Here is a 21009-nt window from a genome sequence, read left to right as displayed (position 1 = left end):
CGTCATCGAACCCGCCTGTGCGTTGTGAGCGTGTAACTGCGTCTGAGAAGAACAGAGAGAGCGTGAGTTTGCTGCTGTAGCGAAATCTTACCAGGATTTGTCTTCTCTGCGCTGTTTCGAAGGGAGAGGAAGTCAACGTTTTGCCTACTTGACCTAGAGCCTAAATGCGTCAGCCAAGCCCGACTTCGCGCTTTCCACTCGAATAATCCCAAATTTAAACCCAATACGACGAGGCGAATCGAACACACGACCAACCCCACTTCACAACTGAATATGTTTGCAACCTGCTGTAATCCAACTCGGTCACCGTAGTTCAAGTGTTGCCGAGCCCACTTCGTAGCTTGCTATATACCTTGGCGCCATGTTCGCCACCTGCGATCGCACCAAGTTGGTATGCCACAACACATCGCTTTGTTCGTGACCCTTGCGAGGCATTGAGTCGATCAGCATCCAAACACAAACAAGAACACAGGGGCCATGGTACGGGAACATCATTAGAGTTGCATGCAATAAGCGGTCTATAGACAGAACGACCGCATCTAGACGTGAGAAAATGTCCGAAGTTTGATCACAACCTCTTCTCGATCTCGGCGAGCTTCGACGGGTGTTGCTGTTGCGGAGCTGCCGAGCCCAGATTCTTCCCATCCGCGAGCTGCTGGAAGTACGACTGCAGGTCCTCCTCCATGACATCCACCTCGTCGACCTCGCCCTTCTCGGCCTTGGACGAGTGGAACATGCGTTCGAGCTCGGCCATCTTCTGCTGCCTGTCGAGCTCGGGATTGTAGTGCCTGTGCCTCTTGAGGACGACACGCTCGTAGAAGGACAGGTGACGCGGGTGGATGGCGACACCGTGGTAGTCCGACTCGCGGCCTTGAACGACGCATTCCCAGTAGCGTTCCTGCTCGCGAAGGTCGAGACCCGTCGTGTCCGGGATGAAGACCATTGTTAGGATCCAGCCGAGCAGGCCGAACCACGACACTACCCAGAACTTCGTTCTGTTTTCTATGTAGTTGTAGAGGATGGCAGGAGCAAGGGCTCCGAGCTTGCCGACGGCGGCGGAGACACCATGCGAAGTGGCGCGGATGGAGGCCGGGAAAACTTCGGCGGCGAGCAAGAAAGTGGTGGAGTTGGGCCCGAATTGGTTGAAAAAGGAGCTCAAAAAGTAGATCGCCTGGAAGGCCTTGACTCCTCCACCAGGCTTGGTCAACGGGTTGAACAGCGCCGCTCCAATGATGAAGAGAATAAAGTCGGCAATGAACCCGTTGGCCTGCATCCACTTTCGCCCGTACTGCTTGTGGTCGATCAACAACGCCGCCAGATAGTACCCTGCGAGCGAGATGATGATGTTGTAGAGGTTGTACAGCCAAGTCGTCTCCAGCCCGCCTCGGTTGCCCGTGATGATGTTGATAAAGATGCCGCTGAAGATCTTGTTGCCGTAGAAGAAAAAGTCGTTGGCGAACCAGCCGAGGGCCGTGCCGACGAGACGGTGCCAGTAGTGGTTGAGCGAGAGCTTGAGGGACTTCATGTCGTAGCCCGAGGTGCCAAGTCGCTTTTTGGCTTGGCGGAGGGCGGCGTCCTGATAGGTCATGCGGTAGTAGCGGATGTAGGCGAGGTAGAGAGTAAAGACGGCGATAATGCCGAATTGGACGCGGAAAGTCCACTGGGTGGAGGTGGTGGAGTAAGGGGCCGCGAGCGAGCCGTGGAAGATGAGAAGGCCGATGATGAGGACGGCCTGGTTGGCAAGTTGACCCCAGCCCTGCATGAGGAAGGACAGGGCCACCTTGCGACCACGGTGCATTCGATCGCCGGTGGTGGCAGCTCGACCGGAACCGGTCCCCTCCATGGCTCGGGTGGATGTCATGGGGTATTCGCCACCAACGCCGATACCGTAGATAAAGACGGACCAGGCGTAGCAGATGACCCATCCGTTGAGCGAGTTACCCCACATGGCCGTCAGCATCACCGATCCCAGCGTCATCACCAACGCATCCTGCACCATACCGAAACGTCGTCCAATCCAGTCACCCTCGATACCGACGAGGATCTGACCCACGATGATACCGACAATCTCGAGGTAGTCGATGGCACTGACCCAAGTTTTGTCGCACACCTCGTGAGTCTTCCAGCATGCTGGCCACACCGCCTTGAAAAGCGGCGTCAAGTTTCCCACCGAAAAGAGTGTATAGCCTTCGACAAAGAGACCGAGACCGGTGATGACGTAGTTGTTGTAGTAGGCACGCAGCGGCGAAAGGGGGTCGCGCTTGAACATGCTACCGATCTCGCCGAGCTCGCGACGAGCTTCTGTGTTGGACTGATTGGTGATCCATCGCGTCTTTTCCCAGAAGGGGAGGTCGGCCCAGTAGGTCTTGGTGTCCGCGGTGTACGAGTCGGCGGGGAAGAGGGTTTCGTCGAGGACGTGCGATTGGCTTGAGTGAGGGCCGGTGTGGGCGTTGTGTTCGTTAGATGGCTCCAAGGGAGGTGTCGAGGCGGATGATTGGGAGTGCGCGTCGCCGGCGTGGCTGGATGATGCTGCCGACATCATCTCGGTGCGGGGCTCGGCCATGGTGTAGATGTGGCGACAACGGTCTTGATCGTCCGGAGAGGGAGGATCGAGAGTGAATGTGTTGTCGAGATGAGAAAGTGAGGAGGAGGTGACTTCTAAGGTGGGGGAGAAGGAAGGTGAGAAGGTCGAGGAGCGGCGCAGCTTTATGAGAAGTGACACTTCTTACGCCGAGCACGCACACACCGTCAAGAGTGATTGAAGCAGCAGCAGACAGCGACACCGACTCGAGAGCAAAGACGGAAACGATCCATCGGATGTGACGGCGACGTAGCGAGAATTTTTCTTCCACAGCTCACAACCGCAGGCGTGGGTTGGAGAAAGCGGCGCCGATTGAGCCCACGGCATCCACTGCAGAAAAAACAGAGCGCAAAGCGGCAGAGCGGAGTTGGGCAGATTTTTATTTTATCAAAACAAAATAAAAAGTGGCGAGGGAAAATCCAGAAACTTGGACCAGATTTGCGTCCGTTCTGATAGCCGCGAGAAGCAAGCATGATGGAGGGCCTTTGCTTGCTGCTGGATTGCCCCAGGTAGGAGACGAGACAAGCTTGAAACGAGTCCGACCGGCTTCTCCATGGCAATGACGAGCTGTCGAAAGGTTGCCCACCCAAGATGCGTGAGTGGTGGGACCCCCCCACGAGGTCGAGAACGTTTTCGAGCTTGAGCATCTTAGCTGCTTTCACTTGAGCGCTCCCACTCAAGCTTCCGATGATCCGCCTCGTCTTGAGCTGGTGAAAGTAGTCTGCATCTGCAACCCGGACAGGGACGCCCATCGGTGCAGAACGGAGATGGACAACAAGCAACCGGCTGAATCGTTGGGCGGATCGTCTTGGCCGAAGGAGGCGACCGGCAAGCGTTTGCTGCTCCCAAGCGGAAATCTCCTAACGAGTCTCGCTTCGAGGCGTGCATCCTCGCAGTTCGAATTTTGATTTGGCGGTTGTTCTGCTCGCCTCCTTCCTCCGCTGCCACCAATTGGACTCCCTCCCTCCGCGTTTGAGTTCCAGCTCGACTCCCGCTTAAGCTTGCCTTGCATCAAGATGCTTTGTCCCAAGTCGTGTGACCAGCGTCAAGCTCGAATGATTCGGAGATGTCGCAGAGGAGACCTCCAGTCGGATGTGTCGGTCAGTCGGAACAGGCCGCCGATCGACTTTGAGCCCACCACGCAAAGCTTCGGATGCTCTCGCGATGAAAGCGGTTGTCGTGACTGATCTCCCAATGCCGACTGTCGGGTCGTCCATCCCGTTCCATTGTGACCGCAAAGGAAGAGCCATCGGACCACCCACCGCCAATGATGTCGATGATGACGATGGAAAAGGGTCCTGTCGCAGAGGCTTGACCGGTTTTGCATCTTAGCGAGGCGTCCACGTTCCACTTGATTGCAGGCAACCCACAACGCATTTCCAATTCCGCACCCGGTTATCGTAGAAGGGTCGAGCGTAAGGCAACACTTTATCGAGATGCTGGCCTCGCCTCCCCGATACTCCAGCTCACCGACTTATTCCCATGTCGACATTTGATCGTTGCCGTCGATGACGCAGACACCGATGCATGAGCAGCTGATCCTCACCTGACACTCGCCGTTCCAAATTGACAGACTCCTGACGCCAGTTGGCCGATCATATTCAAGACCCTGAACGGCCAACACACCGCTCATGACTTTCTTGTGTCGTCATACTCTACCTACCTGGCAAGCTGCGTTGCCACAAACCTTCCCCACGTTCTCGAAGCCCACCTCAACCCACATGCCGGGACGTTGCTCCGTCGTTTGCATGAACCTGACAATACTGCTCCTCTCCAGAGCGCCCAGTGCACTCCTTATCCTTCGCCAAAGATATCCAGGTTTGACCCGGCTCGCGTACCTGATGTGAGATGGCGGTTTCCGTCAAGACGCCTGTCCGCCGCAATCGACGGCCTGATGTGTCGGAACACGGCATCTGATACGATTGTGCCAAGGCTGAGACGTGCCCTTCGCCCCACCTTACACTACTTAGCGGTCTGTGACCGACCCACGTCGTGCGCACGTGCAGAGGTCATTGCGGGCCAAGCTTCGCAAAGAACATTCCAGCGCACGGTGAGGTTTTGCGTTCAACCTTTGTATGCATCACGTCGCTGTCAGAGGGTCCCGCGCACTAACACAGCACAGAGCAAGGGAATGCTTTGAGATCAATGAGATAGATTCCCGATCAGGTTCGATCGTGCGAGGTCTGTCCCTCACGGCATCAACCCTCGAATGTTGGCGCTCTTCACGCTCCCATCCAAGATCAGCTCCGACATGACCTTGCCCGTTCCCAGCGAGTTGGTGATGCCCCAGCACGAATGACCTGCAGCTACGTAGATTCCATCCTTTCCACCAATGATCGGATTGCCGGTCCGGTTGCTGACAGGAAGGTAGCACGCTTGCCTGGCACGCAGCGTCGCTCCCGCTTCCAGATCCAGCGAGGAAGGCGAGAGCACCTTGCTCTGCTCCAACAGCGCCGTGATCTTCTTCTCGTCAAATCCTACTTCGTCCGCCATCTCTGGCAGCGGGACATCGTCGGAGCCACCGCAAACGTACGCAGTGCCGTCTGGGCGACAGTAGAGCTCCGGAGCACCCGCCTTGCGACCACCAGGCCCGTAGGCCATGTCAGTGAACAAGCAGTCTGCCGACAAGGGTTTGTGCGACTCGATCACCACGCTGTGTGCTCTTGATCCATCGACGGACGATGCCGATTTGAGGTGCGCGGGGAGGAGGTTGCGAGGGAAGAGTCGAGTGATGAGCGACCCAGTCCAAGGTCCAGCAGCGATCACCAAGTCGTCGACCTCAATCGACTTCGTCTCGCCCGAGTTTGAGTCCCTGATCTCGACCTTGTCTACCTTCTGGCCATCCTTGAATTGCAAGCCTGTCGCTTTCGAGTTGAACAAGACTTGCACTCCTGCCTTGCGCGATTCGTCAACAAGGTGCTGCGTTAGCTGCCCGGGATGAACTTGCGCCGTAGTACCTCCTCCACCCATATTTGACGTCGATTTCACAATATCGTTGTCGAGCCAGCTGATGGCAGATTTGGCTTTCTTGGGCTTGTCCTTGAGGCTCGAGTCCACATTGACTTGCCATGTCTCGACCTCTCGATATCCCCATTTTTGGTGACCGCCGTCTTGATCAGCGAGCTGACGATGCAGCTTGTAGCTGAGTTCAGCTAGGCTCGCCGTTGCGGCTCCGTGCCAGTCGAGGGCAAGAAAGCCACCTGCCTTACCCGAAGCAGCGGGTGCAGGGGCTGCTGATGCTTCGATGAGGGTGATCTTGGTTGCATTCGCCGCGGCCCGCGAGAGGTAGTAAGCAATGCTGGAGCCGACAATGCCGCCTCCGACGATCACAACGTTGCGCGTGGGTTGAGTTGCTGCCGTCATGTTTGTTCGTGATCAAAGCTGATGATGCTGGTGTAGAAGAAAGCTCACCAAGCTGAGTGGCGAATGCTCGACCGCCATCAGAAGCTGGAATATGCACCTCGCTTGTTGGACCCTGAACTGCGAAACAGCGAAAGTCGCCGACGGCTGAGCTGCGAAGTCTCACACGGCCGGGTGATCTTCAGGCAAAAAGCGAGCATCTGAGCGCGTCTTTGCCAAAAAGCACACCGCAAAGCGCACGAAGAACAACATCCATCTTCCATCGTCGTTTGCCTCGTCCAACACCGTCTCGACGCGCGGAACACATTCACGATCTCGAAAGCTGCGCACCTTGAACTCGAATTTGGGCGAAAGCATAGAAGATGTTCTCCTTCTCGAATCCAGCGGCCACGCCGCAGCAGTCTGGTCAGCAGCAGCAGCAGTCACAACAGCAGCAGCAGCCGCAATCGTCCACACCCTTCGGCAGCACTACGGGAGGATTCAACAACTCATTCTCCACACCAGGTGGCTTCTCATTCGGCAACAATGCATCGAATCAAGGGCAGACACAGCAGCCTCAACAGGGGCAGCAGCAAGGCACACCGCAGTCATCCGGGCTGTTCGGACAGAAGCCGCTGTTTGGCACTCCTGGCTCGCAACAGCAGCCGCAGCAGCAACAGCAGCTGCAGCAGAATACAGGCTCACTTTTCGGCACACCCGGACAGACAAATCAGCAGCAGTCAAGTATGTTCGGCACACCGCAGAACAACAACACCTTCGGATCCTCCGCATCTTCAGGATTCGGCGGACAGCAGCAGCAGCCACAGCAGCAGTCATCGCAGTTCGGACAGGCCGGTACAGGCTTCAACTCTTCCTCTCCCGCTCCCTTTTCGGCGCAGCCGCAGCAGCAGGGCCAGATGTTCGGAAGTCCCTTCCACAGTCAGAATGCCCAGCATCAGCAGCACGGCACACCTCAGTCATCGCAGCAACAGCAGCACTTCCAGCAGCAACAGCAACAACAGCAGCAGCAGCAGCAACATGCTATCGACCAGCAGAGATACAACCTCGAACAGCAGAGTCAGAACATGAGCTACATCCCAGGCTACCTCAGCCGCACCAAGGTCGTCAAACCATACAAGCTGCCTGCACGTCAAGCCGAACCCACCTCTCCCGAAGCAGCCTTTCAGGACGCTGACTCGAGCATCGCTTTCGGCACTCCAGCCTCCAAGTCTGGCAAGGAGGAGAGCACCCCCTCTTCCAAGGGTCAACCATCTCCTGTCGGCCGCTTCAGCTCCAGCTTCTTCAACGAGAGGCGTGACGATGCATCCTTCAGTCGCGCTGGTTCTGTCGGACCGGGCACCCCATGGCGAGGTGGAAAGGAGAGCATCTTTGGTGCTGGTGGTCTGCGAGGTGGTCGTCCATCTGCAACACCCGCTCCCGCATCCTCCTCTGCAGGCACATCAGGCACACCCGCTCGCAAGATCTCAAGTGAATCTCCCGGCCGCACCAGTCGTTCCAACTCGACTCCTCCCGCCGCTGCCAATGCCTTCAAGGTCGGCCAGAACACTATGGATCAGGACGATGACGACGATGCGCCCCCGCAGGAGCGACTCGAGGACGAAGCTTCCGCAGCAGCTCAGTCGTCTTTCCTTGGTACCTCGTCTGGCAGCTCATACGCGAACAACTTCCGCTCGGACTCTGCTCCAGCACAGAACATTCTGCCCGGTCGATCAGCGCTTTCGACTCCTTCCAACAGCACACTGCAAAGGACGTCGCCTTCGCTCGCTCCCACTTCGGCAAATGGATTCGAATCGGCTTCTCCGTCTGGACGCGAAGACGCATCATCAGAGAGGAACTCCGCCCTCGGCTTGGCACAACGCACCGTTCTCGTATATGGACACCCAGCATGGATGGAGAAGGCTGTGCTCGAGCTGTTTGCAAGCATCGGTGGTGTCGAGCTCATCGAAGCGATTGATCTCACAGGCAGCGGTTCAGCACAGGAGCAAGCGACGACGCAGCCATCGTCGCCGCAGCTCTCGTGCTGCACTCGAATTCGATACGCCGAGTCTTTCCAGGCGCTCCACGCTCTCCGTCGAAACGGTGAAGTCGTCGCTGGAGCTTGCATGGTTGGTGTGCGATGGGAGGACGACAACTTCCACCAAGTCGCCCTCACCAACGGCATCGATGCGATCTTCCGCATGGACGTGTTCCCTTCCAGCCGCACAGCAGAGACGTACAAGGCATCGTCCAAGCCCATCGCTGTCCCCTCGATCGATGCTGCCACCGGCGCGTCGGCGATTGCTGCCGGACGCAATGGCACCAGCCTCGCTGGCTCGAACGGCTCCAACGGTCAGAACAACCGCCAATCGATCGTTCCTTCAAACAACAACCGCAGCGAAAGTGGCGTCTCGACCACCTCGGGCGCAGCATCCGGCAGCAACAACGTCTCATACCCTGCTTTCGGACGCCCGCTTTCTGTCATCAACGACCCTTCCATCGCCTTCAAGCCGGCAGCTGCCACCAGCTCGCCATTCAAAGCAGCCTCGTCTCTGTTTGGCTCCGGCGCTTCTACTGCTCCTAAGCCCATCGCTCCTGCAGCGGGCGCCAATGCAGCGGACAAGAAGCCTGCGGCTCAAGGCGGCAACACCGGCGTGCTTGGTAGAATCACAGACGGCATTTTCGGCTGGTAGACCTCCTCACCCTCAAGTCTGCAGCGAATACACACAGAGTTCACACATTGCTGTCACGCAGAGCGACTGAGTGTCCATGTGCAGTGATGAAGATGAGCAGGCCTGGTATGGGAAGTAGAGTACACGAGAACAATGCAATGCGAGATGGGACGATGTGAAAAGACAAGCTGAGGCTGAGCTCCAGCCTCTTGACGGTATATTGGGCGAGACGCTGACACGAACTGAGACGGCTCAGTAGCCACCCAGCCCATCCCATCGGCCACGCAAGCGTCGTGCAAGCTGGAAATCCTTCTTCATGAGCGTCACGCGCTTGCCGTGAATCGCGCAGAGGTTTGCATCTTCGAACAGATGCACCAGGAATGCCTCTGTCGCCTCTTGCAGCGCCAGGATGGCCGAGCTCTGCCACCGAAGGCCAGAGCCGTACTCGCCGTCGTAGGAGGTGACAAAGTCGTTGGCAATCTCGCGTACCAGACGTGCAAAGGGGAGCTTGCGCAGAAGCAGATCGGTCGATTTTTGGTACTTGCGGATCTCACGCAGCGCTACGGTGCCCGGTTTGAAACGCTTTTTCTGCCCGATGTGGCCTGCAACGAGTACCAAAAGGTGGTTTAGGTCAGTGGATGCGAGGTGAAGCGAGCAGGACCAGTGTGAACAAACTTACTCAGACTGGGCTCCGTTATCGAGTACTCGTGGAAGTTCCTTCTTGAGATGCCGGACTGAATGGACGGCGCTCGACGTGAGAGCATCGCTGATCCACCACCTTCGGACGAGCTTGCATACGAGAGCTCATCGTATGTCTCTGCGTATGTGATTGAGTCTGCGTACGAGGTTGCGTACGAGGTGTCGGCCAGACTTGGCCTTGGGCGAGCGGCCATCTTGGCTGTGATAGGACTTTGAAAGTCGCGCGAGTTTCCTCAGAGGGTCGGAAGAGAACCGACCAAGCGCGAGCTGGGCTTGCGGATCAGAATAGCAGTAGCTGCAGCCGTGTCGGAGTAGGGGACGGTGATGACGATGGGCTGATGATTTGAAGATGGTGTGAGTGTTGGTGAACGAAAGGAAAGGCTCAGGGTCGCGTCGTGCATACAGCCAAAAGTTGAATCGGGCTGAGGAACCGATGGAGCACAGCTGCGCAAATTGGGCGGAAACAGGTCACGTGCGCTTTACTCTCCACTCAAAATGGCTCAGCTTGGGTCAAAATTGAGACGCGTCGCGAGAGTGTTGTTCTCACATCAAAGCCATTTCGAGATGCAAGTCGAATCTTTAGCATATCGAAAAGGGTCTCACCACCATCATCATCATTATCGAAGCGACACGACATCGTCGAATCTGGCTGACATGGCAACAGCAAGATCACAAGCGCCGAGTGCGGCGGCAGTGACGCAGCCAGGCCCCTACGATCATCTCCCCGACTTGTCTGCCGACATCTCAATGGATGCCGATACCTCGACTCGACCCACCTTCGAACAGCTCAATGCGACCCTCATCTCGCGAGGGTATCTGCGCTTTCCGCTCAATGTCACAGGCATGCGCGAAGAGTCACTGGCTTCGCTTGCAGATGCTCTTCATGCCATGATCGCACAGCGAGAAGAAGACATTGAGGTGCGCACTGCACTGACGGCTAAGAACCGCACCCTCACTGCATCCCTGGAGCGCACCAAACGCTTCCACAAGGAGGAATTGGAACGTTCAGCAGACTTTGAGCGCAAAGCCGAAGCGTCGAAATCCAAGCTTGCACATCTCACCACACAGCTCGAGACGGAGCGCAACGCACACAGGTCGACCAAGGAAGCGCTGGGACGGCTGAGGCGGGATCTGCAGGCGATCAAAGCTTCGGCCGTGCAGTACAAGGCCGCCAACGATCGGTCTGTTGCTCGGATCAGAGCTCGAATCGGTGAAGTCACCAGCTCAGCCATCCGCTCTGCCGTTCCTGATTTCCAGATCGTTGCTTCGGCCTTCGACGAGCCGCCCGCCGCTTCATCGTCCAAAGCAGGCGCAGCAGGATTGTACGCGCAACAGGTACAGGAGCTGGAGCAGAAGCGTGCTCACCTCGTCGAGTATAATCAGGCACTGAAGCGCTTTGCCACTGAGGCGATCAATGCTGCTCGACGAGCAGACCAGGAACTGGTGGACATGGTCGAGGCGGAGGAGGACGATGCCAAGAAGAGAGATGCAACGTCGGCAGGAAAGGCAAATGGCGACTCGAGTGGCTCGCGTTCTGCTTCCTCGAGCAGCCTCAGCGGAATGGGTGCGTCTAAGCGCTCGCCTTCGAGTGATGCATGGCTTGACGGTCACCGACCTCTCTTCCAGCGTGATCTCTTCCCTGCCAATGACTCGCTTCGATCCACCTCGTCGGGTGCACTGATCTCCGGTTCGACGAGCAAGGTTCACCACCCTGCCTTGCGCGCGCTCGAGCTCACATCGACGGCCATCAGCTCTCACGTCCAGTCGCTGCTCGACCTGCGCACCGAGCGCAATATTCACCAAGCGACGCAAAGCTCTCGCCTCATGGCCGAGGCGAGAGAGCAAGCTTGGGCAGCGAGACTCGAACACGACATTCAGCAAGACTTGGAGAACGACGCACGGCTCTCGCTCAACAAGACGAACGGTCCTTCCCATGTCGGCTCGCTCGCCTCAGCCGCCATCGCAGCCTCGAGTGGAGGAGCAAACGGTGGCACGTCGCATCGCATCGATTGGCAGAGGGAGAAGGGTGATCTGGAAAAGAAGCTGGCTCAGCTCATCAAGCAGGTGGCAGTCGCCGAGGACAACATGGTGCGCAAGGACAAGGAGGTCAAGAAGCTCGCCGAGGCTGAGCAGCGCGCGAGGGCTATGCTGGATCAGACTACGTCCAGTGCCACTGTCGAAGACTCAAAAGCAGCGCACACATCGGACCAGGCTGACTCACTCCGTGCGGAGCTGCAGGCTGCGGAAGAGGAGCGTGCTCGCCTAGCTCAACGATGCGATATGCTCGAAGCCGAGGCCCGCGAGCTGCGCAACCAGCGCGATGGTACATGGTCAGAGCGTAAGGATATCACCCAACTGACCTCACTCAAGCGACTCGAAGAAGGCGAGGTAGCCGAGATCCACGCCCGCGACCAGCAGCGTCGCAACGACGTTGGCAGTCTCTCTGTCGTCGCTGAGGATATTGAGCTGCCGTCTCTCACCGGTAGTGCCGACACCGCCGAGACTGCGAGCGAAGAGTCGGTCGAAGTCATGGACGCATCCACTTCTCGCCGATCCACCCGTAAAAGCAGGCTCAGCAAAGAGGCTGTGGATCCGGGTGCTATGAGCTTTGGCGAAAGTTTCGGCAACAATCCGGAGCTGGATGCGATCTTTGGTATCATGGCGAAGAGCGCCAAGCGTCCTTCGCAGGGATCGACTCGTCGCTCGTCGCGACTGTCCGGATCGAGCGCGACCGCCGAGGAGGCCTCGACATCCGCCGAAGTAGCGTCAGAACTCGGTCAAGTCGAAGGTCGCAAGAGGAAAGCAGACGGGGAGGAGCCAGCCCAAAGCAGCGAAGAGATGGCCAACGTCAGCAGCTCGAGCAAGAGACGGACGAGTCGCCGCGTTTCTGGCAGACCCGTCGCAGAGACCGCGTCCGACGAGGGATCTCCTCGAGTCTCGAAACGTGCTCGCAGCGAGCAGCAGCCCGTGGAACAGCCGGCAACTCTGGCCGCTGGCGCATCGGAGGCCGCTGCTCTGGTTGCAGCAGCTCACCAATCGCATCGAAGGCTGTCAACTCGGGAGAAACAAGAGCTCGAGAAGTCGAAGCCCACAGCTGCCGCCCCGAGCAAGACACCAGCCCTGAACAATCGACGCATCGTCTCTGGATCCTCGTCCTCGGTCACTCGACCCACGGCTGCCTCCCTTCGTCGAAGCGAAGCGACCCAAGCCAGCGTCAAGCGTCCGCTTTCCAACTCGACCAACATCCGCGAAGTATCGACGCAGAGATCTGCGTCGAGCAAGACGCCAGCCCGCGTCGTGTCGTCTAGTTCAGTCCGTGCGCGGTCGTAGTCGCAATGCACTGCATCTGTCTGTCAACGGAATTCTGGGAATCTATGTCATTCGTTGTGCTTATATTTGTGATGTGTTTCAAACCTCGAAGTCGTAGATGAAAGCGTCGGCGAGTGTCGGCTTGACCTTCTCCTGCGGTGAGCGGTGGCAATTGTGAATGGCAAGAGCGCGGGTTAGCGATTGATACCATGGTGAACACTTTTCTGTTGCTACATCCGACGCGGCGACTCACAACAAACGCCCGGTGGACAGGATCCTGCTCGAGATAGTACTTGACGTGCTCCCTGGAGGGAAAAGTGGAGATAAAAAGCTGGTGGTAGCCCTGCCCTCGGCCTTCGGGTGAGATGTTCTCCGTCGAGCCCTTGAAGTCGAGGATGTACGGCTTGCCGTCCGAGTAGAGGCACTGGGTGCGGAAGGCGTTGAGGTCGGCCCACAGCTGCGAGCGCTGCTCCTCCGAGACGCTGTCCTTGTACTTGAACGAGACGACGTGGACGACGGGCATGGTCACGTCGGTATAGGCGCTCGAGAGGGGATGGTAGCTCGGACAAAAGGATGATGCAATGCAACTGGGCGCGTTTTCGCGGTTAAGCATTGGTCCGTGTGGAGTCCGGCGTTTAAGGGTCTCGATCAAAGCTCGTCATGAGCGAGCCCACTATTCAGGCTGCGGCGCTATCAGATAGCCTGGTCGCTTCGGATCTCACGGCAAGCTTTTGTCGGTATCGAGGCAGATGCTTCTAGAAGGTCGACCTCGCTTCGGAGCTTAGCATGACGACCGGAACCACGGTGTTGAGGCAGAGGCCGTCTCGAGATGGCGCCATTGGACGCGGGGTTAATCCTAACCAGCTTTCAGACTCCGCCGTCTCGAGGACCCACGCGGAATTGCAGTTTTGCTCAATGGGTTTTAAAGAGGGTTTGGGTCGAATCTCCATGGACTTGGCCGTTCCCATCCAACGTCGTTTCTTCCAGAGGCTTTCTTCGTGCTACATGCCGCCGGTGTTAGCGACAAGTCTTCGTGTTCTTGGCAATTGTGTACGCTGTAGCTCCGTAGCGATGGCATCATGCATTCTTGCTTGAAAGCTGAGCGCTGTTTGACATGTCCGAGTGAGACGCTGGCCGACGTCGTGTCTATATAAGCAGAGCTTTGGGGGAGGGATCATTCTCCTCGTCATAGCTCATCTCACTCGCTTCTCGAAGAACGACCTTACCCAGAGCCTCGAACACCACTCAAGAGCTTTTACACCCCAAGCCATCAGAGCAATGTCAGCACTTTCTCAGATCAGCATCTTTCCCGCTACCTCGGCGACGGCTGTCCGCCTTGCAGAGCTCTTGCAGCAGCAGCAGCCCCAAATCCGCATCCGTCTAGCCGGCCGCTCTCCTGCCAAGCTTCAAGCTTCCAACAGCAGCGTCACCGTCTCCCAGACGCCCCTGGAAGTCGGCGATGCTGCCTCGATCAAGGAAGCGCTCGACGGCAGCGATGCTGCCTACATCATGAATCCGCCCTTTTACGGCGAGCAAGACCCTTTCAGCCTCTCGCAGAAGTGGGTCGACTCGATCACAGAAGCCGTCAAGTCCAGCAGCACCATCAAGAAGATCGTCTACCTTTCCTCGGTCGGTGCAGAAAGAACGAGCGGAACTGGACCTATTCGCAACACACACATTGCTGAGCAAGGCCTGTTGGCCAACGTCCGCGATGGTGTCGAGGTATACGCTCTGCGACCGCCCTACTTCCTGTCCAACCTCAAAGCTGTTCTCCCGCTCGCTGTCGGACCGCCACACATCCTGCCGTCGATGATGGTCCCCTTCGACCGGTCGTATCAGTGGACTGACGCGAATGCCATCGCAAGCACAGCGCTCAAGTACCTCCTCGCTCCCGCCTCGCCCGACGGCGCAAAGAGCGGTCACATCACAGCCGTTCAGCTGGTGACGCAGAAGAAGACAGTTCCTGAGATCGCTCAGTACATCTCCGAGATCACGGGCACCCAGGTCAACGCCGTGCCCGTCCCACAAGAAGAGTGGTACAACACCTTCAAGAAGGCGGGCATGCACGACGACCAGGCACAGCTGTTTGTCGATATGGCCACCGGTCAGTACACGGGTTACATCGACTCGATCCATGATGAAGCTGCGGTCGCGGAGGAGAAGAAGCGGGGGGTGACAGTGGTGTCAGAGCACCCCGAGGTGGATCACAAGGCTGCGCTCAAACAGCTCCTTGCCAACGTCGGCAGCGCTCATTAGCTCGCTAAACCTTGTTTCGAGTCCTGTACCTTCATAGAGCTTCTTTAATGCACCGAGATTCAATCATGACATGCTATCTGTGCGACTGTGCCCGAAAGCCCGGCTCATGAACGAATCGCATCATTCACGGTCAGAATTTAGAGGAGGGTCAATGTTCAGCGGTTCAGGAGGCGAGAGTCGATGCCAACCACTGCACGATGGAATCCTCTCATGTCGGTCATTTGGACGGTAAATTCGCCGATCTGCATTCTGCAAGTCCCCCCGCAAACAACAGTGCACGGTCACCGGTCATCCCTCCCGGAAATCTGTACGCACTGCTCAGTCACCATCTTCGATGCCCGTTCAGAGTGCTTGAAGAGTGCCCTTGCCATCATCACACCATCTCGAAGCCTCTCCAGTCGCCTCAAAGCCTTTTCTATCCGTCAAAATGTCGATGACCATCGAAGACTGCTCTGCTGTTCGACAGCCCCGACCCGTGCCGGACACGCCCACCAATGTCCTCGAGCAACTTAGCATGAAGGGCAAGGTGGTCGTCGTCACCGGCGCCAGCGAAGGTCTCGGCTACGCTGCCATCGAAGCGTGCGCTGAAGCAGGCGCCGATGTCGTCCTCTGGTACAACTCGAACGACGTTGCCATCCAAAAGGCCGAGGAGCTCGCCAAAGCCCACTCGATCCGCGCCAAAGCCTACCAGTGCGAAGTCTCTTCGGTCGACAAGGTGCGCTCCACCATCGATCAAGTTGTCTCTGACTTTGGCCGCATCGACGTTTTTGTCGCCAATGCCGGCATGGCCATTTCCAAACCCATCCTCGAGCAGACCGTCGAGGAGTACAAGCGTCAGATGGAGGTCAACGTCGACGGCGTCTTCTACTGTGCCAAGTACGTCGGCGAGGTCTTCAAGCGTCAGGGCAAGGGTAACCTCATCATCACCTCGAGCATGTCTGCGCACATTGTCAACGTGCCCGTCGACCAGCCGGTGTACAACTCGACCAAGGCGGCCGTCACGCACATGGGCAAGTCGCTCGCGAGGGAGTGGAGGCACTTTGCTCGAGTCAACATTGTCAGCCCGGGTTTCTTCGATACTAAGCTCGGCGCCAGCCCGCGCTGCATCAACGAGGCCTACCGCATGTCCGCTCTCGGTCGACAGGGTCATGTCAAGGAAATCAAGGGTCTCTTCCTCTATCTGGCCAGCGACGCTTCCTCGTACCAGACCGGAAGCGACACGCTCATCGACGGCGGTTACACTCTGCCTTGATCATTTGGTCTCATTGCCATTCGCTCGTTGTATCTCAGAGCCCAATACGTCATCTATATCAAAGGAAATGCATACATTGACTTATCACACGAGTCCGTTGTCTGTCAACATTGTTCTCAGATATGCTAAATGATGAACGGCGCGATCATTTCGACTGAGCAGCGTTCGCCTCCGCAGCGAGCCGGATCTTCCACGAAAGCTTGTACGTCTTGAGCGCATCGGCAAACGAGCTGAGTGGCTGACTTGGAACGCCTTCCGCCTTGATCACCTTTTCGTTGCCTTGCAGACTGGATCGCACCAGGCATTGGAACTCGGTGAGGAAAGGGTCGTCTGCGAGCTTGATGATCTGCTCCTCAGCTTGACCGGGGCTCCGGATGGCCAGTGTCGTGATTGCATCATAGGCGTTTCGCACCCGAAGGATCCAACCGTCTGCAAGAACTTCGATCTCGGTATCGTATGAGCCATCTGTTGTAGGTCGCGTTGTAGGTTGAGGCATGAAGCGGTCAGCAAGAGCGTCAGGATTGCCGGGTTTGGGCAAGACTCACCATGCAAAGTGATGCCGTGGGTCAACGAGCCGATGGTGCCCTTCTGATGCTTCCAAAAGGCACTCGTGACTCGCGGTACCCGCTCTCCAGCAGGAATGGTCGACTCGTCGAATCCCAGCTTGGACAGCGATCCTACAGTCTCTGAGTGTGCGACTGTAGTGGCGTTGACCGTGTCGAGCAATGCATCGTTCTCTTCGCCCGCCAAGAAACGGATCAAGTCGATGAAGTGCGTCGCTTGCTCCACCACCGGTCCGCACGACTTTGACGTGTTCCACCAGTCGAGCTTGTGGGCATACTTGTACGCCATGAAGTATCTCGCATTGATGCACGTCGGCGTGAGACTGTTGTCTTTGAGGATCTTGCGGATCTTGAGGATGGCCTTGTTGTATCGCAGCATGTATCCGACGCTGCTGATTCCACCAGCCGCTGCATACTTGGCGGCCACCTCGTCGCAGTCCGTGGTGGTGAAAGGATTGATGGCAGCAACAGGCTTCTCCACCAGGTATGCCTTCGCCGTTGGGAAGCATTCGAGCATCTCGATGTCGGCTCGCTTGCCTGGCTGCAAGGTGCCTCTAAAATGCGGTGGACACCCAAGCACCACCAGGTCGACACCGTGGTGCTCTTCGGCAGCGGCATCGATGCTAGGGTAGACCTTTGTCGATTGCCATGCCGAGCTGACGTTGCTATCGCTGCTACAACGCTTCGCCTCGACTCTTTCGGTTGCTCGCGCGACGTTCGGATCCACTAGAGCGACGAAGCGCAGCGTGACAGGCCCATCTTGGAAGATCTGCTCAATTCGCGCGGAGTGGTTCCACGGACCCTCGGGCGAGCCTGCAAGGTTGTCGGACGAGGAACGAGGTCAGAAGACGTTAGTGCGATGGTCTAACGAGATACTAAAAGGACCCATGGTCTACCTACCAAAGTTGATCTCGCCGGCTCCGATGAGTACGACGTTGTAGTTTTCCGACATGATGGCACAGGACTCGTTGACTGCCCTGTAACGAAGCAGATGCGAACTTGAGATGATGGTCGTGACCAAGAAAGTCCTTCGACCCCGCAATTGGGTTGAGCGGCTTCGTCGTCCGACCGGTCAACATCGCCTCTTCGGCCAAGTTAGACGCCGAGCTTACGCCGATGTGTGTCCCCGTCATGGCCAGAGTTGCTAACCTTACCGTGTTAGCGCTTTGAACCTCAACACAGCTACGACGGATCATTTTGGAGTTCAAGACGCCGTGTGTGACTCGCAGACCCTGTATTTGAGCTCGCCGCTGTAGGCCCGGATATCTGACTCCATGCAGGTGGAGTTAGTCGGTCTTACCGCCCGTCAGAGGTCGTGAGAAGGGTCCAAGGCTCGGCTTTTGGATCAACTCAGCAGCGAGTCATCCGCAGAGCGTCCTTCTCAACACTCTGCAGTCGCCCAACGCCGTACCTTGACTTTGACCTACAAGCAAGCATTGCACAAGGCAACTCTTGTTCCGTACCTGCGATAAAGCCTTGCAACACAAGCGCCTTCCTTCGCGTATTTCCACCCAGCACATCGTCGGCATACTGTAGTCAGTTGACATCAAAGCGCGAATCCTCCGCATGCCTAGCCTGCCCATTCACCGCTAAACGCTCGCATCGCAAGCGCTTTCATCAGCGCCGGACATCCGGAAACCTGATACATCATCGTCGACGACATCAACATAGCCAATCCGCCCCGTTCACGCAAGCTTCCGTCCACCATGACGACGAGCGCACATGGCACAAGCGCCGACGGCGGTATATCTCTGCAAGCATTCGATCAAACAGATATCGCAGCTCGACATGCTTCCATTCAGGATCCGCTAGGCATCTCAGAGGCAGACACGATGGAATCTACGCATTCCGATACGCCTCGACAATCTCTGGACGACACTAAAGTGAAGTACGACTACACGATCTTTTCCAAAAGCAAGGTCGCTATCATTGTCGCTCTGGCATCCTGGTCCGCCTCCTTTTCTGGCATCTCGTCCAACATATACTTTCCCTCCATCGCAGCAATCTCACGAGACCTCGAAGTCACGCCAGAACTGGTCAATCTCACCGTCACGCTCTACCTCATCTTCCAAGGGCTTTCGCCATCAGTTTGGGCGCCACTTTCCGATACCAAGGGTAGACGAACCGTCATTCTCATCACCTTCGTCATCTACTTCGGCGCCAATGTTGGTTTGGCTCTCACGCGATCCTTCGCTCAGCTCGCTGTCCTGCGAGCTGTGCAGAGCAGTGCAAGCGCAAGCTCTGTTGCGATTGGAGCGGCCATCGTCGGCGATGTTGTGGATCGACGCGACAGAGGAGGATACATGGGCTTCTTCAACGCCGCTTCGCTCCTAGCTACAGCGGTCGGACCGGTCATTGGCGGCGCGATGGCAGAGACACTCGGCTGGCGATCTATCTTCTGGTTCCTTGTCGCTTTCGGCGGCGCTTTCTTGCTCTGCGCTGTCGTCATCCTGCCCGAAACCATGCGGAACATCGTCGGCAACGGCTCGAACGCACCGAAAGGACTCGCTCGCGCACCAGCCCACCGACTCTGGGTCCCAAAAGAGCTGGAACAGCCAGCATTGGACGATGTGTCTCTTCGCGGCACTTCGAGCACACAATTCTCGTTCACGCACATCTTCAAGCCGATCCTTCTGCTTCGCAACACGAGCGTGCTGGTCAGCGCGACCTACGCATCCCTGCACTACGCCATCTGGCAGATGTCCATCACTGCCGCTGCTACGTTCTTCGCAGATCGCTATGGTCTCGACGAGCTGCAAGTTGGTCTCACGTACCTCTCGAATGGCGGCGGCTGTATCATCGGCACTCTGCTCGCCGGTCGACTGCTCGATTGGACCTATCGCCGCGCGCAACGACCCACCAAATCAGGCGCAGCGCCCAGCATCGACGACGACAAAGTCAATCTCGTTAGCGCTCGACTCGGCACAGCGTGGACGTTCAGCCTGATTGAAAGTGCCGCTGTGCTCATCTTTGGTTGGTCCATCGATCGACAATTGCCCCTCGCCGTCCCCGTGGTGTTCGTCTTCTTCATCTCGTCAGGCACCATCGCATCTATGACGGCTGTGCAAACCTTCCTCGTCGACTCTTTTCCAACTCAGTCCGCTTCCGCTAGCGCTACACTCAATCTCGTCCGATGCCTCATGGCGGCGGCAGGCACTTCCGCTATCTTGCCAATGGTCAACGGCATGACGGCAGGCTGGGCCTTCACTTTCCTCACGCTGCTCATGCTTTTCTCTAATCTTGCAGTCGTGTTCTTGATACATCGCAAACCGACAACATAGAAAGCCGCATCTCAGCGCAATGCATTTGTACATTTAACATGTTTCATGGTGTGCATTGCATATACAGAACTTGAGCAACAACCAGGTGGCATTAAACAGGGCAGAACAATGCACAATTGCCACATTGCAAGCTGTCAGCCAAACACATGCAACACAGCTGATGAGTGGCTCAAAGGCCCAATGGGTGTGCAGACCATGCAACCAGGTGTGTTGCATCTCAGGAAGGATGTACATAGCAAGCTGAAAGCATCTGCTGGTGGATACAGTGCAATTGGAGGTGCCAGCAACAGCTAAGGCCATGCACGCGTGGAACACGCAACACAGCCACCACCACCAACAAAGGCAAGCAACAAGCATGCAGACCATGCAGGCATCAGCGTTACAGGTATAGTGAGCAGTACGTACCATGCTGGAAGCTAGGGTTTGATGGGCGGAACAGAATGATGTTGGCGCGTCAACGGCCTGGCAAGACGGTCCAGGGTTAGGGTTACAAGGGGGTCCCTTTTACAAATCGATTAGGGTTGCTTAAGCAAAGTTGTAGATAATGGTCAAAATAGCAACTTTCATTAGTCAACCCTACGCAAGTTGCATAACATTATTTTCCGTAACGGCCCCGTGAAGTTTGGCCCAACCCAAGTCGACACGCCAAAAATGGAAGATATTGGACACGCTCCCATAAGTAACTATACCTCAAATGATGCCAAAAGAATATCCTGAAAGTATCACAGCGTTGGTGCAAGTGGTTGTTGATGTATGGTGATGTTTACGTTTTCTGACATTTTGGCCAAAGCTGTAAGGGTCCCCCCTTACAAAGTGGGAAAATGGACCCCCTCCGATGTCTCTGCTACCTTAAATAAACTTGTTGGGAGATGTCAGGAGAGGATAGCATCAAAGTTTCAGACAATATGATGGAGGTACGGCCGAGCTATGGCGGGTCGACACAGTCAACCCTAACCCTACTTTTGTCGACATCACACAGGCACCCGTCACACAAGTATGGTTGGCTATGTACAGGGTTTTCTATTTTTTTGTGGGGTTTTGTGGGTGTTCTATATGTACA

The 21009-nt window shown here is 56.7% G+C and overlaps 10 protein-coding genes across 10 annotated transcripts; 5 read left to right on the top strand and 5 right to left on the bottom strand.

Moving 5' to 3' along the window:
- Positions 1–568: 568 nt before the first annotated feature.
- On the bottom strand, positions 569–2563 carry PSEUBRA_003262 (General substrate transporter; the record flags this gene model as incomplete). Its single annotated transcript, XM_016436386.1, has 1 exon — positions 569–2563. The coding sequence occupies one exon, from the start codon at positions 2561–2563 to the stop codon at positions 569–571; it is 1995 nt and encodes a 664-aa protein (XP_016292096.1).
- Positions 2564–4771: 2208 nt separating this feature from the next.
- Positions 4772–5944, bottom strand: PSEUBRA_003261 (FAD dependent oxidoreductase; the record flags this gene model as incomplete). Its single annotated transcript, XM_016436384.1, has 1 exon — positions 4772–5944. One exon carries the CDS (start codon positions 5942–5944, stop codon positions 4772–4774), a length of 1173 nt encoding a protein of 390 aa, XP_016292095.1.
- A 359-nt stretch (positions 5945–6303) lies between these two features.
- Positions 6304–8610, top strand: PSEUBRA_003260 (RNA-recognition motif (RRM) Nup35-type domain protein; the record flags this gene model as incomplete). Its single annotated transcript, XM_059465071.1, has 1 exon — positions 6304–8610. One exon carries the CDS (start codon positions 6304–6306, stop codon positions 8608–8610), a length of 2307 nt encoding a protein of 768 aa, XP_059320635.1.
- A 231-nt stretch (positions 8611–8841) lies between these two features.
- On the bottom strand, positions 8842–9482 carry PSEUBRA_003259 (Histone core; the record flags this gene model as incomplete). Its single annotated transcript, XM_016436391.1, has 2 exons — positions 8842–9191; positions 9269–9482. 2 exons carry the CDS (start codon positions 9480–9482, stop codon positions 8842–8844), a joined length of 564 nt encoding a protein of 187 aa, XP_016292093.1.
- Positions 9483–9942: 460 nt separating this feature from the next.
- On the top strand, positions 9943–12618 carry PSEUBRA_003258 (Afadin/alpha-actinin-binding; the record flags this gene model as incomplete). Its single annotated transcript, XM_059465066.1, has 1 exon — positions 9943–12618. The coding sequence occupies one exon, from the start codon at positions 9943–9945 to the stop codon at positions 12616–12618; it is 2676 nt and encodes an 891-aa protein (XP_059320634.1).
- A 78-nt stretch (positions 12619–12696) lies between these two features.
- On the bottom strand, positions 12697–13120 carry PSEUBRA_003257 (Stress responsive alpha-beta barrel; the record flags this gene model as incomplete). Its single annotated transcript, XM_016436388.1, has 2 exons — positions 12697–12750; positions 12851–13120. The coding sequence occupies 2 exons, from the start codon at positions 13118–13120 to the stop codon at positions 12697–12699; spliced, it is 324 nt and encodes a 107-aa protein (XP_016292091.1).
- Positions 13121–13875: 755 nt separating this feature from the next.
- Positions 13876–14853, top strand: PSEUBRA_003256 (NAD(P)-binding domain protein; the record flags this gene model as incomplete). Its single annotated transcript, XM_016436413.1, has 1 exon — positions 13876–14853. One exon carries the CDS (start codon positions 13876–13878, stop codon positions 14851–14853), a length of 978 nt encoding a protein of 325 aa, XP_016292090.1.
- A 427-nt stretch (positions 14854–15280) lies between these two features.
- PSEUBRA_003255 (NAD(P)-binding domain protein) lies at positions 15281–16105 on the top strand (the record flags this gene model as incomplete). The annotated part of the gene is made up of 1 exon (XM_016436414.1): positions 15281–16105. The coding sequence occupies one exon, from the start codon at positions 15281–15283 to the stop codon at positions 16103–16105; it is 825 nt and encodes a 274-aa protein (XP_016292089.1).
- A 145-nt stretch (positions 16106–16250) lies between these two features.
- On the bottom strand, positions 16251–17620 carry PSEUBRA_003254 (Oxidoreductase, N-terminal; the record flags this gene model as incomplete). Its single annotated transcript, XM_016436387.1, has 3 exons — positions 16251–16570; positions 16651–17481; positions 17569–17620. The coding sequence occupies 3 exons, from the start codon at positions 17618–17620 to the stop codon at positions 16251–16253; spliced, it is 1203 nt and encodes a 400-aa protein (XP_016292088.1).
- Positions 17621–18500: 880 nt separating this feature from the next.
- PSEUBRA_003253 (Major facilitator superfamily) lies at positions 18501–19949 on the top strand (the record flags this gene model as incomplete). Its single annotated transcript, XM_016436402.1, has 1 exon — positions 18501–19949. One exon carries the CDS (start codon positions 18501–18503, stop codon positions 19947–19949), a length of 1449 nt encoding a protein of 482 aa, XP_016292087.1.
- Positions 19950–21009: the final 1060 nt, after the last annotated feature.

This window comes from Kalmanozyma brasiliensis (assembly GCF_000497045.1).
Source record: "Kalmanozyma brasiliensis GHG001 unplaced genomic scaffold PSEUBRA_SCAF21, whole genome shotgun sequence".
Lineage (NCBI taxonomy): Eukaryota > Fungi > Basidiomycota > Ustilaginomycetes > Ustilaginales > Kalmanozyma > Kalmanozyma brasiliensis.
The sequence above is the reverse complement of the archived record's forward strand: the minus strand, read 5'-3'. Positions and strand labels throughout refer to the sequence as shown.